Here is a 20,628-nt window from a genome sequence, read left to right on the forward strand (position 1 = left end):
TGCCAGACTTATTTCCAGGGTGGTTGTACAAGCTTGCAATCCCACCAACAATGGAGGAGTGTTCCTCTTTCTCAACATCCTCGCCAGCATCTGCTGTCACCTGAATTTTTGATCTTTGCCATTCTGACTGGTGTGAGGTGGAATCTCAGGGTTGTTTTGATTTGCATTTCCCTGATGATTAAGGATGATGAACATTTTTTTTTCAGGTGCTTCTCAGCTATTTGGTATTCCTCAGGTGAGAATTCTTTGATTAGCTCTGAGCTCCATTTTTTAACGGGGTTATTTGATTTTCTGGAGTCCACCTTCTTGAGTTCTTTAAATATATTGGATATTAATCCCCTATCTGATTTAGGATAGGTAAAGATCCTTTCCAAATCTGTTGGTGGCCTTTTTGTCTTATTGACGGTGTCTTTTGCCTTACAGAATGTTTGCAGTTTTATGAGGTCCCATTTGTTGATTCTCGATCTTACAGCACAAGCCATTGCTGTTCTATTCAGGAATTTTTCCCCTGTGCCCATATCTTCGAGGATTTTCCCCACTTTCTCCTTTATAAGTTTCACTGTCTCTGGTTTTATGTGGAGTTCCTTGATCCACTTAGATTTGGCCTTAGTACAAGGAGATAGGAAGAGCACCCACACATTGAAGTTGTGACACATCAGCTCTACCAGCACTTCAAAAGCCAACAACTTTTGGAAATTAAACCACTAGAGAAATTATGGTCATGCATTCTGATCAATCAACCAAGCAAGGGAGAAGACTTTTCTCACAATGCTGATATTTACCCAAGAGAAAACCAATAAGGAAATAAACTATTTTCAAAATAATTTTAGGGAAAGAATTAAAATGGTAATTTCTACATATTTTGTTTAACTTAATTACTTTTCCACAAAGAGATTATAGGGGCTGTAGTGATTATCTCAGTGGTTAAGATCAAATACTGCCCTTGCAGAAGACTCAAGTTCAATGCTCAGGACCTGAAAGATTTGGCTCACAACCACCTATATCTTTAGCTCTAGGGGGACATGACACCCTCTGACATCCCTCATGGGTACCAGGTTCTCTGATGGTTTGCAGATAAACATGCAACCAGAATACTTGTACATTGTTTTAAAAATGTTTTGAACATTTACTATCAATATTAATATATGATAATACATCTCCCTCTATATGTCTCATTGTTACTCATCCTTTACATTCACTGTAACCATCCTCCACAATTGTTCTATACTAGACACAGAATTAACTATGTCTTGTCTCACAACAAAGGAGTCTGATTCCTGGTACTTTATTCTAATTATTAACTAGTGTCAGAAGAGATAGATAGATAGATAGGTAGATAGATAGATAGATAGATAGATAGATAGATAGATAGATAGATTCTTTTTATAGACTAAAATTATTTTACTTCTATAAGCTATTTTCTCTCTGGAAATAGAGCAAATGTCAAGCATAGATAATCCCTCTCTGGAATGGAAGCCGTAAATGATTTTGTAAAATAGTTAACCAGGTTTTGAAAACAATAGTGTATAAGGGAAACTGACAGTGGAAGAAGCAGGAATGTTAATGGGATGTCCAACCTAGGATATTTGGGCCCTGTCATCTGTGCTGGCTTCCTCAGAGAGCCCGAGGATTCCAAGGCAAGGAACAAGACCAGGAGTAAGGCCAGGCTCTGGCAGAAGATAGGATTCCCGAGGCAAAGCCTTCAGCTGGAGCTCTCTTGAAGGACTATCTGAAATGGGACTCCTATTCTTCCTTGCCGGAGAAGGAATGTACGAGTAAAAGTGCTTTTCTAACTTAGGAATGTATACTCTGGAGCCTGAAATTTCAAAAATGTATTGACTTAAGTTAACACCATATGTATAACACATCTTCTCAGGCTTAAACTTTAAAGTGGTAGAAAAATGAGCTACTAACTAATGTGCCAACATGTGTGACTCAGGACAACATCCTGCTGAGTAAAAGAGGCCAGACACTAAACTAGGAAATTCTGGACCAGTCACCTAGCCTGTTGTGATACAAGTTAGCTCAATAATTACCATTGACTAGGGGATGGGAATCACTTGAAAAGATATGAAGATGGGTGCAAAAGTAGTTCAGTTCAATGCTTGCTTAGAAAGCATAAGGCCTCAATAAAAGCCATGAAGACATTCTTAGAAGAGTTCCTAGGAAACATTAATTCAAATTATCAAATGACTCAGCAACTAATTGTACAAATGTGTCTTACAGAGATGAATATTTTTGAAAAATTTTCAAGATAGAAGCCATTAAAAACTCAGTAAAGAAATGCAAAATTGAGTAGGAGATTAGGTAGAAAAGCCTGGTAGCATTTACAGCATGTCGACATATTGGAAAGAACAGCAGAAGCAGCTGGGTAGTGATAAACATGGCCTGTACAGATCACTCAGAATCATGCCATGTGTCTACAGATGCCCAAGCAACTCACAAGACTGCAGGAGAGTTGGCCATTCTCTGACTTTTCAATACAGAGAACAAGTACCCAAAGGGGATCTCTGTGTAAGTTTACCACACCAGAGACATGCACTTTCAAGTGCTGGGCACTAGCCATTTGTGCCATCAACAAACACTGCTAGTTATTAACTGATCTTTACATGAAATCATTTTTTAACTAAGTCTAGGAGGTCAGTGAAATTCCGTGCTGAATTTTGGATTCCTCTGAACTTATATCCAATTCTAAAGTGTGTCTGTCCCCTGATTCCACAGTCTGTCTGACTGAGACACTCTCAGATTTGCCAGGGATGCTTTATATTCAGTTTTAGAGAAAGGCAATAAAGCTTTTTAAATGTTTGTGAGCCATGTGTAAGTACTTGTAATTACTACATTTAAAATAAACCACAATAAATTCAATAGGCGCATTTCCATATTGACCTTTACTCAAAAGCTCTGTAAGTTAGCAGACACATCTGATAATTGATGTTTCCTTGTGGAAATGCTCATGCACTCAGTGTTTGGAGTCATCTAAACCAATCACCATCTGTTCTAGGAGAAATACAAGTACATTCAAAGCTAAGATCTTACCTTCTTCGTTAAAAGCCAAATCTTTAAATATTAAATAAAATCATGTGACAAACATCTCTAAAACATAGGCGTAATTCGTTGTATTGGTCTCCTTGTGGAGTGAACTTACCATTAACCTCTGAAACCTGTCAGTGTAGTCATCAGTAACAGTATCACCCTCTCCTTTATCAAAGTTACAAAAAGAAAAACCCCACGTACAAAATGGAAAACAAAATAAAACAAAATGTTATTTTGCAATGTTCTGTGTAATGAAGTCTAGAGTAAAAGCATCCTGATAGCCTAAGATGTATCTGTTACTGTTTTTCTCAGGTTGTTTAGTAATAGTGCCCCCAACAATAGGGCTGTACACTAGAAAGCAGAGCAAGTCCAGCCAGACCCATCCCAGGTGCAGATCCCCTTTGTACTCACAGCTAGAGAAGGTCAAAGGGCAGGCATGCGCATCCATAGGGAAGTTATGCAGTTGCAGCTGGCACTCTGCATTGATAGTGAGCCTGCAAAAGAGACCAGAGTCATTTGAGATCAGCAACAGCATAGCCCAGGCCTCCAAGGTAGGTGAGCCATCACACAGCAGGCTTGGGGGACAGTAATGCCAGGACAGTGTTGTCTCATGCCAGGACACAATGTTGCCCTCACTTTGCTTCACTTTGTTTTCTTTTTTTATTTTTTCCAAAGAATTCAGAACTTTATTTTTGAAAAATTTTATTGCATTATTTTATTTTTTTTACATTCCAAAAGTTACCCCCTTCCTGGTCGCCCCCTCGCCAGTTCTCTTCCCCATCCCCCCACCCCCCCCTCTTAGAGAGTGCTCCACCACCAGCTGGCATACTCCCACCTCATCCCCACCAGCATCTCTTTTCCCTGGGGAATCAAGTTTTCACAGGATTAATCTCATCCTCTCCTACTAAGCAGTCCTCTGCTCCACATGAGCCTGGGGCCATGGACCAGCCAATGTGAGCTCCTGGGAGTTTTGAGGAGTTCAGGTTAGTTGATGCTGTTCTTCTTATGGGAGGATGCAACCCCCCTCAGCTCCTCTAATCCTTTTCCTAACTCTTCTGTATGGGTCCCTGACCTCAATCCAATGGTTGGCTGTAAGTATCTGTGTTTGTCTCAGTCATCTGCTGGTAGACCCTGTCAGAGGACAGGTATGTCAGGATCCTGTCTGCAGGCACAATAAGGCATTAGTAAGAGTTTCAGGGTTTGGTGTGCGCACATGGAATATGATATTCTGATTTGTTTGTAACTGTAGATAGTAGAGGAAATTCTAGTAAAACTCAAACGGTGCCTAGAAACACAAGCCAAGTCACAGTGGAGAAAAAACGGTGGCTGCTGTTGTTTCTAAGTCACTGGTTCAATTTGTTCTAATAAGAACCTTCCCCTTCTGCTTGAAACTAGTATGTTGGTTCACACATGTATTAAGCCAAACCCATCAATTTCTATGACATTTCTTTCTTGGGCACCTCTTGCCATTGCCCCAGGCAGGTGGCAGCTGTACTATATGAACACATTTTATGTTCCCTGTGTGACAACATTCTTATAATCTAAGACCAGCCAGGCTCAGTAGTGCTTTGCTCAGGACCAGCCAGGCTCAGTAGTGTTTTGCTCAGGACCAGCCAGGCTTAATACTGTTTTGCTCAGGAATCAGCTTCTTTTCTGAGCCTCCTTCCTAGCCCTTTATGATTGATGAGAAGCCTGCTAAAATTTTCATCTTTCTCAGCCCATTACATCACCAAACTTCCCTGCTGTGGCTCTTTATTGTTCTTTCTGTTGGTCCCTGTTTGGAAATTTACTTCCCTTGTACTTTGATATTGCCTCCATATTTTGATGTTGGTATGTGTCTACTGGTGCTATGGAAACTTTAGTGTTAGGAATCACAATTTCTCTTCAGTGCCATGATGTCTCATAATTAAAAATCTCTATAATGAATATGGAATGAAGGAGAACTTTAGAAGCTACAAAGAAGGCCTAAGGGAGCTTGGGAAAAGCAGTATGTGTCAAAGGAAGCTGGTCTCCCATAACCTATTGTCAATCTGAAAGGTCTTTGAGCCTTGGAAAAGAGACAGACAGGTACATAGGCCTGAAACCTGTAACAGGGTAAGTGAACTGATCATCTTTGTCCTGGTCCCTTTGCCTTCTTTTTAGGAAGCAGACCTTTCATGTGTGGTTCTGAGTTCAAAGGAGAGATCTTTTTGAGGTCCCTCTTTCCTTAGCTCCTATGACCTAACTTGCAGAAGAGTCATGTTTGTCTAGATAAAGGGATTAATCTCTTTTGAAGTCAAGGTCCCAGGAAGTCCACATAGACATTCAAAAAGGAGTGGGAGAAAGCAATCTGCAGAGAACATCTGCACAGCAGGGAGTTCCTATCTTGGGTTTTACTGTAGGCCTTTGTGTCCCATGAAAGGATTTTGGATCCCTGAACCTAGGAAGATGAATATTTGAGACAGAAAGGTTCCTTGTTTTTCATAAGTCCAGCCTTGAGTGGATCTATTCCCCTTTGCTTGTGTTTCCTGGGTTTTTGGTATAGCAGCAGGAAATATTATCTTAGATTTCATAATAGGCAGTTTAAAGAACCAAGAGAGATATATGGCATTTTACCTTAATGTGTAAAGGATTTTCCCATCATTCCAGATTCTGAGGAGCTGGTTGGGTGTGGTGATCCAGTGAGCCTCCGCTGTTTTAGAATTTCGAAAGATGGTGTCTGGAATCCATATCAAGCCCACCATGTTGCTGTTCAGAGTTAGTATTTTCATTGTGCTGTTGAATCGAAGGCGACTGTCTGTCCAGGTTTGAGCAAAAAATATATCAATTTGGTATTCCTGAAATAGAGAAAAGATACTTTCCCTTAATCTATAATCAATCTGAACAGGTGCCCTGGAATCTGAAACATATGAGATGTTAACGGGGTAGGTGAATCAATGACCTTTGTTCTGCTCCTGATTCCTTTCCTTCTTGTAGGAAGGCATCCCTTTTACACAGGCTTCTGAGTTCTAAGGAGAGTGAATTTTAATATGCTTGTTGTCTTTGTCAAAAGTTTAGTTTTCCTTCATGTTCTCACTCCCTCACTTCTTCCTTTGTAACTGATACACCATGTACCTTAATATATTCACATTCCCCAAACACTAATCGATATCAGCAAAGCGTGTGATGAAATCATTGATGCATCCTTTTATCATACTTAAACTGCAGTAAAAATACATCCTGGTGACAATTGAGGAGAGAGCAGCAGACACTTCAGGGCATGATGCAGAGCCTATGCAAATCTAAGCTGTGACAAGGAGTACAATAACTCAGAGCCAATGTACTACACAATGAGGAAAATAATGTCCCCTTCTTAAATGTGTAAAGAATAAATGAAAGGATGAAATGGAAACCTGAATGCTGAGCAAAGAGAAGGGGTAATTTATTTCTACTAGCTCATAAAACAACACATTATTCAACAGTCTTCCCAAATAACACACCTGAAACAAAAAGGAAAAAAGAAGAGGAAAAGGAGAAGGAGAAGGAGAAGGAGAAGGAGAAGGAAAAGGAGGAAGAAAGAGGAGGAAAAGGAAGAGGAAGAGAAGGATATAAAAAAGAAGAGGAGGAGGAGGAAGAAGAAGAGGAGGGAAGGAGGAGAAGGAGGAGAAAGAAATAAAGCTCACAAAACTGTAGTGAAAAGCCACAGAAGGCTTGTGTGTGGTGGGGGGTGGTTAGGTCATACAGGCAAAGACCCACTGCTGGAGATGTTGTTTCAGGGTTACAGGCCCAATATGACTTAGCTGCGATGATCAGAGTGTTGGGACAAGGCTGAAAGCACCACAGAACACCAGGTATGTCTCTACCTGCTCTGTCTCAGAGGATGCTTTCCAACCACAATGTGAAGAATCACCACAGGTCTAGGGTTGATCTCAAAAGCTTGATATCTTTCACATTTTCCATTATGTATTAGATATTATAATTTTGGTGCTTTTACAGAACATGAACTCAGTAGCTCTTGGTGAACCAGGTAATTCTCCTTTTGATTGAGCTTCCAGGTAAAGGCCTCTGTGGTTCACCTAGTGTTTTGTTAACTAATGTTTTCCTTACCACTGCTTTATTACATTGGCCTTGTAGCTCTCAGAGAAGCAGCACTTACAAGCATGAAAGTTGTTGTCGAGAGCTTGTTTTCTAGTCAAATAAGACAGCTCTTATGTAAAAAAAAGAATATGGTGTGTTTTAGGGTTGCAATCACACACACACACACACACACACGGGAGGGGAGTATAGAGTGGGAGGGTAAGAGAGAGAGAGAGAGAGAGACAGAGACAGAGACAGAGACAGAGACAGAGACAGAGACAGAGAGAAAGATATCCTGCCAATAATCAGCTCTGGCAGGTACGGGGTGGTTAAACTGAGGCAGGCAGCTGATGGGGTGGTCAGTGCTTAAAGCCAGTAATGGGGGTTGGTCCAGATACTGAGGTGGGCTGCTGCCCATAGCAGCCAGTGATTAGATAAATTACTCAGCAGACTTTTCTCTGAGGGAGTAAAGCTTAATTTACTGGGGTTGGTACTCCTGTGGCCAATGAAAAACTGAACTGGTTTAAGGATGGTGAGAAAGAAAAAGGAAAGAGAGAAAAGAAATCATATATACACATACACACTGAGTGGATGAAGCAAAAGTCAGACTTCAATAACTTCATACATAAAAATACATACATATACACATACATACATTCATGCAGACATCCAGACAGACATCCAGACATCCACATATTGCATGGTTAGGGCAAAGCTCTATCAAGAAGGCTGCAAGCATTTCACACTTACACATATGTGCAAATACAAATATGCATATATAAACACATACCTGATGAGTGAATGGAGTAAAGTTCCAACAACCAGACTATGCATTTCACACATACACGTACACTCACAACTGGTGGATGGAGAAAACTCCAACACACACCCAGACAAGCTTTACATATGTATATACATATGGATTTGATGGATGGAAAAATGTTCCAACACAGTCTCATACAAACTTTAGACGTATACATACATACACATAGTTGATGGGTGGAAGGAACAATGTTCCAACAACTTTATTCTTTCTCTCATGGCATATATATCCTATCAAAATCTTTCTTTTTTTTCACTTTTTTTATTACGTATTTTCCTCAATTACATTTCCAATGCTATCCCAAAAGCCCCCCATACCCTCTCCCCCAATTCCTTACCCACCCATTCCCAGTTTTTGGCCCACAGAGGAATGGATACAAAAAATGTGGTACATTTACACAATGGAGTACTACTCAGCTATTAAAAAGAATGAATTTATGAAATTCCTAGCCAAATGGATGGACCTGGAGGGCATCATCCTGAGTGAGGTAACACAATCACAAAAGAACTCAAATGATATGTACTCACTGATAAGTGGATATTAGCCCAGAAACTTAGTATAGCGAGATATAAGATACAATTTGCAAAACACATGAAACTGAAGAAGAATGAAGACCAAAGTGTGGACACTTTGCCCCTTCTTAGAATTGGGAACAAAACACCCATGGAAGGAGTTACAGAGACAAAGTTTGGAGCTGAGACAAAATCTTTCAAATAGTATAAAATTACAATGTGATTACACTTTAGTTTTCTTTTAGTAAATGACTATGAAAAAACAGTATGTTCCCCAATACCTTTACAAGAAATATCATTATGTATTACAAAGAAATCAAATTATTCCCAAGAAACCTACAATCATTTGTTGCTAAGCAACTTGTTATAGATTGACAAAGTGTAAGCAAGCAAGGTAGTCTTAGCCAGTTTCTCTTACTGGCATCAGCAATTTGTGATTATAACTAAACTAATAATTTCTTATTATCTAATTTAAAAAGTAATCTTATAAGGATCTTGAAAGAATCACAAATCTATACTTTTATATAAAAATCAATCATGTCTACTTTAAATCCTCATAATGCATATCTACTCAACTGCAATTCTTATTAAATCATATCAGGAATCTGTGGACAAAACTGGGTATAAGAAGCCAATCATCATCAGTTCAGCCTCTGTAAGAGTCATATCAGCCACTGCTGTCATTGTTCTTGTTCCCTGACCATAAAAAGTCCCTAGTTTAACTACCAATATTGTGCCTTTCTGAACTTCAAATTCTTCCCCAAGATATTCTACATCAGTGCCAGTAAGAAAAACATCTTAACTAGCTTCATTAACAATTTTATTTTTCCAAATGCTTTCTAAGGGTGATGGTCATAGCTGACAACTTTACATCTTTAAGGTCTTTCCTAGGGTGGTGATTGAATCATTAATCTGCTCCAACAACAATGCTTGAAAGAGATCAAGCATTATTATTGTGAGTTCCAGTGATACTTCCCAGTGAATGGCTGGAAGTCTCATTAGTGTTTTCATACAATTCTTAAATTAAGAGGGAAGTGAGAAAGCAAAGGAGAACTTCATAGCAGCTTGAAGTCCTCAAGATATGTAGATCTTGGGCTATGCCTCAACTGAGGTGCACACATCATGGTTGTGCTAACCAGTGGGCCACATTCCATGAGTTTTAAAGCCTTTGTCTTTCCTCCTACATGATCCGGGGTAATATTCTGTTCAGGGAAAACTGAAAGCTTCTGTATATTCACAAAAAGTTCATGTTTTGAAATTTTTCATTTGAGAGTCTTGTGTCTGGAGCATAATTAGGATTAGCCTTGAAGTCTTGAAGGGAGGGGATCCATCATGGCATTCATGAGTTTTCAAGAAGATGGGCTGTTTAAATGGCTCAGCAGGAAAAGTTCTTGCTGTACAAGCCTGAAGATTTAAGATCAATCTCAAGTAACCCATAGTAAAAGGAGAAACTGCACTCCTGAAAGTTATCTTTCGACTGCCACAGATACACTGTGTTCCATGAGGGCCCACATTCATGCAGAGGGGGGGGGGAGAGAAAATGGGGAGTGGGGGAGAGAGGGAAGGAGGGAGAGGAAGGAAGAAGGAGAAGAGAGAAGGAATATAATAATAGAAAATTATTATATATGTATATAAATACACATTTATATATTTTTGTATCTTTGTTGAGCCACATAATTGGTAATTAAGAGAACAGAGACAGAAGGCAGCAGGCTCTGCCTCACCATGTGGTGCCTGCCTTCTCTGTACTGTGTCAAAACTCAACAGTAAGACAGCATGCACTTGAGCATCCAGATTCCAGAAATATGGCCTGAATGAACTTCTATTACCTATACATAATACATTTTGTGTTATGTCTGTTTAGAAACATGCACCAGGACAGAGTACTGTTCAGGCCTTCCATCAGAAAAGGGGGGGTTAAGAGCAAAGAAGCTGAATTTTATGTGAGCATTTGAGCAGCTATGGGGAGAAAGTTGATAAGGAAACTCACCCAGAAGACTCAATTCAATGAGGTCTAACAATCTATCAGAGACTTTGTGATATCTCAGCAAACAGAAGGTCATTCTAAAATGTCTCTGAGTCTCCCATACATCTTCCAAACATTCTCTTATGGATTAATGTTTGATGCTTCCAAAATGCATGTTTGTTGATCTTAAACTCAGAAGTACACAAGGCAGAATATGAGATGGAAGTAACTCAAAAAGTGTGTGTGTGTGTGTTGGTGTGTTATTCCTTTTAAATATTCTCTCATGTCCTGAATGACACAAAAACAAGGTTCAAAAAATGAGACTAAAAAAATGGATTGCTGCATATAGAATTCAAATAAATTCACACATATCACCTGTACTGGCTAATTTTGTGTTAACTTGACACAGCTGGAGCTATCACAGAGAAAGCAGCTTTGAAAGATCCTGGCAGAATGTAAAAGGTCATAGAAGCCCTGAAATTGGTAAAATAGATTTTATTGTTAGTAGAACTGGCTTCACTGATTTAGAAAAATAAAGGTGCACAATGCTATGGCCACTCCTTGAACCTGTGTGTCTGCCAATGTTCTGACCAGGTGTGTGCCCATTGCTGCACCTTCATTAGATTCTTTCCTTGTTTCCCTCCCATACCCATTTCTTGAGGAATCAATCATTTTAGAATAGATATTGTTTAGATCTGGAAATCCCCTACTCCTCCCTTCTCCTTTCCCCCCTGAGGGCCTATAAAAACTGGGACCTCTTTCCCCTCGAGGTCGACTCCTCTACCCCTGCATGGGATATGAGTTGTCCCCAGAGCTCTGGCTTTCCCCAAATAAAGCCTCATGTGGTTTGCAACAAGCTCGGTCTGTCGTGAGTTCTTAGGTGTCTGCTATTGTCCTGAGGCCTGAGCGAGGGGCTCATTTCGGAGTCTTTCAGCTTCAGTTGAGGAAATGCCTCCATGAAATCCAACTGTAAGGCATTTTCTCAATTAGTGATCAAGGGGGAAGGCCTCTTGTGGGTGGGACCATCTCTGGGCTTGTAGTCTTGGTTCTATAAGAGAGCAGGCTGAGCAAGCCATGTGAAGCAAGCCAGTAAGGAACATCCCTCCATGGCCTCTGCATCAGCTCCTGCTTTCTGACCTGCTTGAGTTCCAGTCCTGACTTCCTTAGTGATGAACAGTAGTATTGAAGTGTAAGCTGAATAAACCCTTTCCTCCCCAACTTGTTTCTTGGTCATGATATTTGTGCAGGAATAGAAACCCTGAATAAGACATCACCCAACACCAAATTCAACTCCAAATGTATCAAAGACATCAGAATAAGGTCAGATCCACTGAGTCTGATGAAGGATGGGATGGTGAATAGTCTTAAACTCATTGGCACAGGAAAAGAATTTCTGAACAGAACACCAATAACACAGAGACTAAAAACAGCAATTAATAAATGGGGCCTCACCTGGTATGGTGGCACATGCCATTAATCCAGGCACTTGAAAGGCAAAGGCAGGCAAATCTCTGAGTTCAAGATGAACTTGGTCTACAAAACAAGTTCTAGGACAGTTATGTCTACACAAAGAATCCCTGTCTCATAAACCAGATGAAACAAAACTAACAAAGCAAGCAAACAAGCAAGCAAAGAACTCATATAAATGGAACCTCATGAAATGGAAAATCTTCACCATAAAAAAAACATTGTCATTCTGACAAAGTGGCAGAGTATAAAATGGAAAAAAGATTTTTGCCAATTAGACATCTTGTACAGGATTAATATCCAAAATATGTATAAAACTAAACAAGGTGACATCAAGAAAAAGAAATAACACAAGTTAAACTTGGGTTCAGATTTAAGCAAAGAAATCTCAAACAGGAAACTCAAATGACTGAGAAATACTTAAAGAAATGTTCAACATCCTTAGTCATCAGGAAAATGAAAATCAAAACTACTCTGAGCCAGGCGGTGGTGGTGCACGCCTTTAATTCCAGCACTTAGGAGGCAGAGGCAGGCAGATTTCTGAGTTCGAGGCAAGCCTGGTCTACAAAGTGAATTCCAGGACAGCCAGGGCTATACAGAGGAACTCTCTCTCGGGGAAAAAAAAAAAGGAAAAAAAAACCCTACTCTGAGATTTCATTTTACATTGGTTAGAAGGGCCAAGATCAATAAAACAAATGAGCAGGAGAAGATGTGGGTCAAGGAAAGCACTCATCATTTGTTAGTAGGAGTGGAAATGTGTACTGCCACTATGGAAATCAATGTTCCTCGGGAAGCTGGGAAACAATTTATTTCAAGATCCATCTGTAATACTCTTGGGCATATACCCAAAGGATGCTTCACCCTATTACAGAGACACTTGTTCAACCATATTCATTGATGCTGTATTCATAATAGCCTGAAGTTAAAAACAACCTAGATGTTTGTCAGTGGATGAATAGATAAAGAAAATGTGGTGCATTTATGCAATGGGATATTATTCAACAGTTAAAAAATAAAGTCATGAAATTCATAAGTAAATGAATGAAGCTAGAAAAAATATTCTGAATGAGGTAACTCAGATACAGAGAGACAAATATGGTATATACTCACATATATTGTGATGCTAGCAATTAAGCCATTGATAAGCAAACTACAATTCATATAACCACAGAGGTTGTGTATAGAATAAGGGACTAAGATAGAGGTGGGAAAAATAGAATCAGTAGTTCACAAACTTCTTAGGGTTTCAATCCCTTAGTACATTTCATCATGCTGTGGTGAACATGATGCAAATAAAATTATTTTTGTTCTTACTTTATAACTATAATTTAGCCAACTTTACATCACATAAATATCTGCTTTCTAGTGGTCTTAGCTGACTCCTGTGAAAGGACTGCTTGACCCATAAAGAAGTCATGACCCACAGGTTGAGAACCATTTGAAGTTTTAGTTATGGATGGATTGGAGATTGTATGAAATGAAAAGTTCAAACGTGGAAATGGAGGGAACACAGAATTGAGGAAGGGAATATGTGGGAAAATAGCTAAAAATAAGGGCCATGTCAGTGGTCATATGGAAATCTAATACAGTAGAAGCTTTCTAAAATATATACATATAAAAATGCAAACTAAATGAAATCACCAAATAACAGAGAAGACAGAGTCCCAACTGAACATTTCTCATCACAAGAAATGAAGCTTCTAGTACCAGGAAGGGGATAACATCTGACTGTGTTCTCAGCCAAAGGAGTCCAATGGGAAGTCTCAAACAACCCAGATGATGGAAATTGGTTCTCTCCACAAATTGATGGTGTGGCTCGATAGTTGAAGACAACACCTACACAATTTGTGGAGCACATAGAAGTCAAGCTGGTGCCTACCTAGGGCCTCCATCGCTACTAATTATTGTTCCTGGTACTGAAAGGAGGAAAGTAAACACCAATCTATGAAATCTTCAATCTACATTGGTGGCATGTCTGTACACTGATACACTAGTGGCACAAAGCTTGTGGGAGTAGCCAACCAATACTTGATTTGAGTTGAAGCCCACCCTAGGAGATGAAATACATATCTAATACTGTTTGGGTGGCCAAGACCCTGTGACAAGATAGGTCATGAACCTAGGGTAAAAACAAATACTACTCTTCTGCTAAAAGACCATAGGAATAAAATGCCTCCTAATGACATTTTGCTACACACATAGATTCATACCTTGTTCATCCGTCATCAGAGATGTTTATGGGAACAAATATAGAGATATTCAGGCAGACAATATGCAGAGAGTGAGAGACCTTAGAACACTCAGCCCTAAACAATACATCTTCATCAAATCCATTCCCTCAGAGTTCAATGAACCCTGAGGAAGAGGAGGCAGAGAGAATGCAAGATCTGGAGGGGATGGAGGACAGGGAAGAATCAAGGCCTTTTCTACACAACAGGGATGGTGCTCCTATGAACTCAGAGTCCATGGCAGCATGCACAGTGTCTGCAACATATGTCATCCTCGAGCTGAAAGAAAAGTGGAAACAAGCTCCCACCCCTAGCACAAAGCTTATCTCCAGTTGATAAATTCATCAAATGAAAAATTAATTTTCTCCAAATGAGTCTCACTGGAGAAACAAACCACTCTTTAGGGTAGGCTCCAAGCTCAGCAGTAGGTGGCCAGAAAGAAATAAAATTAATAGCATCATGTCTTTGTCTCATAATGTTGAATCAGAGCAATTATTTTTATTTATCTTACAGGTCCTTTGCATGTATATTATGGCTTCTGATTTGTTCTTTTTATTGATTCCCATTTGTGTGAACATGTTTGTCTCTGCATCAAGATGCATTTCTTGAGCTTTCTAAAATTTTTTCAAGTTTGTTGTTGTTGTTTTCCTATTCCAATTCGATTTTATTTTATTTTATTTTATTTTATTTATTCCTTAGATACCTGTTTGGTCTCTAATGAGAGACAGAAACGGGTGGAATTGGATGGAAAGGGAGGGGTGGAGGAACTGGGAAAAGTCGGGGGAGGGGAACTGTAACCAGAATATTATATGGAAAAACATTTTTTATATTAGAAAAACAATAAAAAATGACTGACATGGGGCTCATGAACGTGGGAGTAAAAGCTAGGAGCTTGGTGATGAGGATGGGTTTAAGCACTTCTGTGACAAGGCAGAATTAATGCCTAATGAGCATGTAGCTCTTTGAGCAGAGGTAGGAAAGGTTAATCAGCACATATTGAGTGCTGTGGCTGTGCTTAGACACTTATCATGGGAAAAGAATTACCTCGGAACAGAATCAGGGAATTGGAAAGCACTTGTGAAAAGAGAAAAGAGAAAGCTAGCACAGAGCCAGGACTGCCAGACATCAGCAACAACCCTGACTCCATCAGGACAGAATCATCAGTTACCCCTGCTGAGCATCCAGAGCCTGAGCATCAGTTACATACAGATAGCACATGCACCTCTGAACCACCCCCACCTCCCCACAGTTGTCTCAGAGGCCCTCTGAAATATCTCAAGGAAAGGCGACTTAAGTGAAGTGTGATTTCTCTACTGAGAGACAGCACAGCCATGGTTCCTGTGGAGTCAGCCCTCTTTATTTGAAGCTCCTAATCTAGAAATCTGACTGAGCATGGTGTAAAGAAAATATTGACGAACATATACAGAGTTTCTGTCACTGTTCCCTAGATGATAAAACATAACTACCTAGGCAGCATCTGCAACTCATCAGTATTATGAGTCACTCAGACGTGGTTAAAAGTACATGGGAGGACTGCATAGGCTGTATGCAAGTGTTAGAGAATTTTACACGAGGGACAAGTATCTCTGGACTTGGGTATGTAAAGTGTTTGTTTATATATAATTATATATTACTGAGGGGAGGCTATGTATAACTTTCAATGAAAAAAAGTGAAAAATTAAGGGTCCTGGGGAGGTAACAGCAAGCACATACATGTCATCTCGGTGCCATATAGTGGAAAAACCTGTGACCATGGCTGGGCATGGGTAGGATTAGCTTTACCTTTACATTCTCATCCAGGCAGACAGCAGCCTGGAAACAATGCTTCAGATTCTGAAGGAAGATGACTTTCCACTCTCCAAATTGCAATAATCAAATGAGTTAGTGAAGAAAAAAAAAAACCCAACAATGAAGTCAAGGGTGTGAGAGGAAATAACACTCAAGAGTGCTACTCAAAAGCAGAATTGTCAGGCACCCACGAAACCTGGTGATACAGTCCCACCAGAACCCTCCCAGAGGAATCTCCTGAGTGTGACAGCAGTTGGACTGATGCTCTGGCCATTTCCATTTTAGTATGCATACTGTGAGGAGGGCAAAGCTTAGGTAATTTGTCTTGGTTTACAAGTCAAGTGTGATCTTGATTCATGCAGCTGTTCTTGCAGAGGACTGGCTCCAGCACATCTTACACAGCAAGCCCTGCAGGTGTTCATCTTGTCCACAACCCAGCAAAGTGCAGGAAGAATCTGCGCTTTCTCCCATGGATTCATCAACAGATAACTCAGAACACCAAATATAATGTAAGCATTGCACTAGAACAACTGTCTTCTGAAAGGCTTCATCTAACAGTGGATGGAGGCAGATGCAGAAACCCACAGCCAAACATCAGGCAGAGCAAGAGGAGTCTTGTGGAAGAGTCGGGGATAGAATTGATCAAGCCAGAGGGGTCAATGACACCATAAAAATACTTCAGAGTCACCTAACCTGAGCCCATCGGAGCTCACAGAGACTGGGCCACCAACCATGGAACATGCAGAGACTGGACCTAGGCCCTGTATACATTGTAGCAAATGTGTAGCTTGATCTTTATGTGTAACCCTTAACAATAGAGTGGGGGATGTCTTAGTCTCTTCTCTCCCATTTGATCCCCTTCCTCCATTAGGACTGTATGGTTGGGCTCAGTGGGAGAAGATGTGCCTAGTCCTGCTGGGACTAGATGTCCCAGGATGAGGTGGTACCCAAGTAGGGGCTTCCCCTTCTCCTCAGACAAGGGGAGGAGGATGATGTGGGAGGAGAGATTTGCAAGTGTGAGACTAGGAAGAGAGAAAGGAGGGGGTCTGTGGTCAGGATATAAAGTGAATAAAGAATAATTATTAAAAGGAGCTTATATTGTATTGTTTAGGAAATAATAACAAGAAGAAAGCTAGTATAACTTTTGTCCAGATGCATGTACCACTGGAGCCAAGAGGATCATTGAACAGCCAATGAGCCCTGGAGAACACTGTGAAAGTGAAGTAGTCATCACAGTGTGGGTGGTCTACATAATACTACATTCTATTGAACTCAGCATGGTACTTAGCACACAGCAAATTCAAATACTGCCTTTTGGAACTATATGTGATTCTTATAAAAATGTATTTGCTCTGCAGTTGGTTGAAGATGAAGATAGAGTGGCTATAGATTCAGAGAATCAAATGAAGATATAACCTTGATCTTTGTCATGGAAGGAGCAGAGCTTTTGTTTTTCTTCCCTTGGAGAATAGAGGCACCTATTTTCTTTGACAGAAATGGAACACCTACCAGTTGGATACACAACACAGTGCTCACTGGACTGTTGCCAAGCTGTACAGCTCTCTTCCTTCAATCAAATGGTGGACCTGCTTCTTCTGAGGTATGGACATGGTTTCTTCACTTATCTTCAGTTGAGATGTGAGAGAGTTAGGTATGGCATTTTGTTTGGGGGTGAGTACTTGAAGAGCTTTCTTGAACTCCCTCATGAACCTGCACAGATATAAGTTCTACAGACACAAGCTAAACACAGTATGAGCAATGTTTCCCAGATGGTTCACGAGAAAGGTAAATTCAGCCTGCTTCACTGACACACAAGGTAGAAGCAGGCCCATCGGATGGGAAGTTCACAGACACAGGAGGGCTTCATTGAGCATGTGACTTAGTGGGAACTCCTAAACATGGTGTGCAGTAGCCCAAGTTGATAGCACTCCTCAAGATCACACTGAGGAGAATAGGCAACAATTGCAAAGCATCTGTGGGTCTTTGAATGAGATCAGTTCCCACGGGCTCATATATTTGTGTACTTAGTCCCCAGTCAATGGACTGTTGGGGAAGAATTAGGAGGTGGTGTGGGTACACACTCTGCCTTGCTGCTGGGCATAGTCATTGGGGATGCCTGGGGATTGGGGACTCAGACCCACTCTACCTTACCAAGTTTCCTGGCAAGGTCCACTGTTCCACAGCATGGGGCCTTGTAGAAATAGATGAGGCCTTTTTGGAAGAGGTCACTAGGGTTTTTGAAACCTCAAAGCCTACATCAGGTCCTTCCTCTCTCCTCCCTCCCCTCCTTCTCTCCCCCTGCTGCCTACAAATCAGAATATGGCTGTCAGCTTCTTCTCCAGCACAATTTTTGCCTGTCTCCATGCTTCCTGCCATGATGCTGATGGATTAACCATCTGAAACTATAACCAAACACCCAATTAACTGTTTTCTCATATATAAGAGTTGATAGAGCAGCAACGAAGACCATATTCCTCCAGAACAGACTGGATGAAGCAAGCACTCTATCCAGATGGCAGGATCTGGTGTGACCTATTGTTTGTGAATAAATGGTTCTACTGAATAAAGAACATACTCAAAATGCTCATATTTGATATGAGTAGCCAGAGGGGGCATATATAGCTACATATAATTGCTAACTCCTTTAATTTAACATTGGGTTGGTTTTTTTTTTTTTTATTTTATTTAAGGGGTAAGAAGACACTAGGAACACCTCCCAAGGAAGGCTAGAGTCCCTAATAGGCCATCCCTGTCAGCATGGCCAGTATTCATGCCAGCAGCACAGGCTAGGTTTAATGATTCTCAGAGTTGCGCTGGGAACCAGCTGCTCACATGGCAACTGTGTGTGTCAGCAGAGAGGGATAGCTCTGTGCAGTCTTTAGGCACTATCAAGGAGCAAGTGAGTTCCACTTGACTTTGATAGTCCTCCCAGAAATGGTGTCCACCTTCTGCTCAAAGCCCACTGAGGATACACATGGAGAGGAATTCCGCGTTTGTTCACCTGTGTTCATCTATTTGTTTACACATTAGAGTAGGAGAACTAAATTTGAAGAATTACACCAAAGTTCCTTCCTATGTCAAAGTTATTTTGAACTCTGGTAGTCCAATTAACCACTCCCCAACCCCCCACGGCATAGCGGAAATTTTGTTCTATTGTAATAGACAGAGCAGCCAAGGGCCCTACTCAGGAAGTTATTTCCTTGTTTCCTGCTACCTATGCCCACAGTCCTCTATATCCAGCTCCCCCCCCCCTTTTTTTTGACAGTTTAAAGTGAAGGTTTGAAACTGCATAGCAAGGGAGGAAGTGCTGCCAATTGCAGTTTTGGTGATTGATGTATTCTGGACAGGGAGGCTGTTTTTTGTTTGTGTGAGACAGAAATAGTAATAACCCTTCCATAAAAGGCCTAGAACACTAATTCTTATGCACTCATACAGCCACTGATCCCCCAATTGGAAAAATCTTTCTGGGCATGACAGGGAGGAAGTAAATACTATCTGAAGGTACAACTTCACAGCATGTGCAAAGGAACACACAACAGAAGCATCTTCTTCCACCATGCTTACTAACGACACACATTGGTGTCTCCTAACTTGCTCAGCCTTAGTTTAGTTATCTGGAAAACAGGGGCACTGGCTCAGACTAAACTCTAGCCACCCTTCAACTATAAACATCGATACTAGCCTAGACTTAGCTTGTCACTGTATACACTGAATTCCGATTTCATTCTTCTGTGTCTTGCTTTCATAAGTTCATGGTGGGTATCTTCATGTGGTCCATCTTCTGCTCTGTAGAGGAGCTTTGGTAAGTGTGAATTCCGTGTGGCATGTTCATGAACTATTCATGAGGCAGAGGCTGAAGAGGAAGAAGCTAATCCAAACTCCACACGAGTTTCCTGGAGCAGAGAGCCCAGTGTTCTCTTGTGGTAAGGGCTGCTCTCCATTCTGAAGTTTTGCCAGCTAAGAGGGTGTAGGGCTGAGCAATGCACAGGTTTTATTGTGTCTACATTTGACTAAGTGTTGGTGCAACACTCCCACCCACAGAGAAATGTTTTTCTTTCTCTCATAAACTTTCTTTTTAATGGCATTAATCATCCCTCCTTTCCTCAGAGGAAAAAGCACTCTTGTAATTTCTTTCTAAAAATAAACAGGATTTTACACAATTCGTAATTGGCAATGAAGGTATCATGGGGGAAATTCATGGGGGAAATTGGCAATGAAGGTATCATGGTGGAGATCCTGAGCTTATCTTTGTGTTAGTAATTAAAGGGCTTAATGATGCCAAAATAAACTGGGAGTTCTACACCATGTGGAGCATTTTGACAAAACAGAAGAAAAATCATGCTCCTTAATAATATCCATCTGTAACTTCTGAAAGATTCATAAATCACTTCCTTCCAGTTTTTTCCCTTTTCTGAGAAAAAGAGAGGCCTGTGGTTGCTTGGCATATTCACTAATCCTGACTTCCAGCAAAGTCTCTCTCCCACTGCAGTTGCCTCCCATTGGCACTGTGCTTAGCACAGTAAGGTAAATACCTGGGCAAAAGATGCTTCTGGGGCCAGAGTAAAGCTCAGGAATCAGCCCAGCCCAGCAGCACCCTCTCAGAAAAAGCAGTGGATGGAAGAAAGGAAGACAAGGATAGGAGAAAGGGAAGTGAAGAAGGCATAATAGCAGAGAGATTAAAAGCCGCTGTCAAATTTTCTTCATAAAGTAGTAGGGGACTAATATCCAATATATACAAAGAGCTCAAGAAGCTGGACCCCAGAAAATCAAATAACC

General features: G+C 40.7%; 1 protein-coding gene across 2 annotated transcripts in view; it reads right to left on the reverse strand.

Moving 5' to 3' along the window:
* Gabrg3 (gamma-aminobutyric acid type A receptor gamma3 subunit) overlaps nucleotides 1–20,628 on the reverse strand; it is a 619,070-nt gene that overhangs the window by 239,373 nt on the left and 359,069 nt on the right. For both annotated transcript variants that reach the window (XM_021166877.2, XM_029479966.1), the window contains exons 4-5: nucleotides 5,629–5,849; nucleotides 3,445–3,527 (exon numbers count right to left, since the gene is read on the reverse strand). In XM_021166877.2, coding sequence (XP_021022536.1) covers nucleotides 3,445–3,527; nucleotides 5,629–5,849 — 304 coding nt within the window. The remainder of the gene's footprint in view (nucleotides 1–3,444; nucleotides 3,528–5,628; nucleotides 5,850–20,628) is intronic.

This window comes from Mus caroli, chromosome 7, assembly GCF_900094665.2.
Source record: "Mus caroli chromosome 7, CAROLI_EIJ_v1.1, whole genome shotgun sequence".
In the NCBI taxonomy this organism is placed as follows: Eukaryota; Metazoa; Chordata; class Mammalia; order Rodentia; family Muridae; genus Mus; species Mus caroli.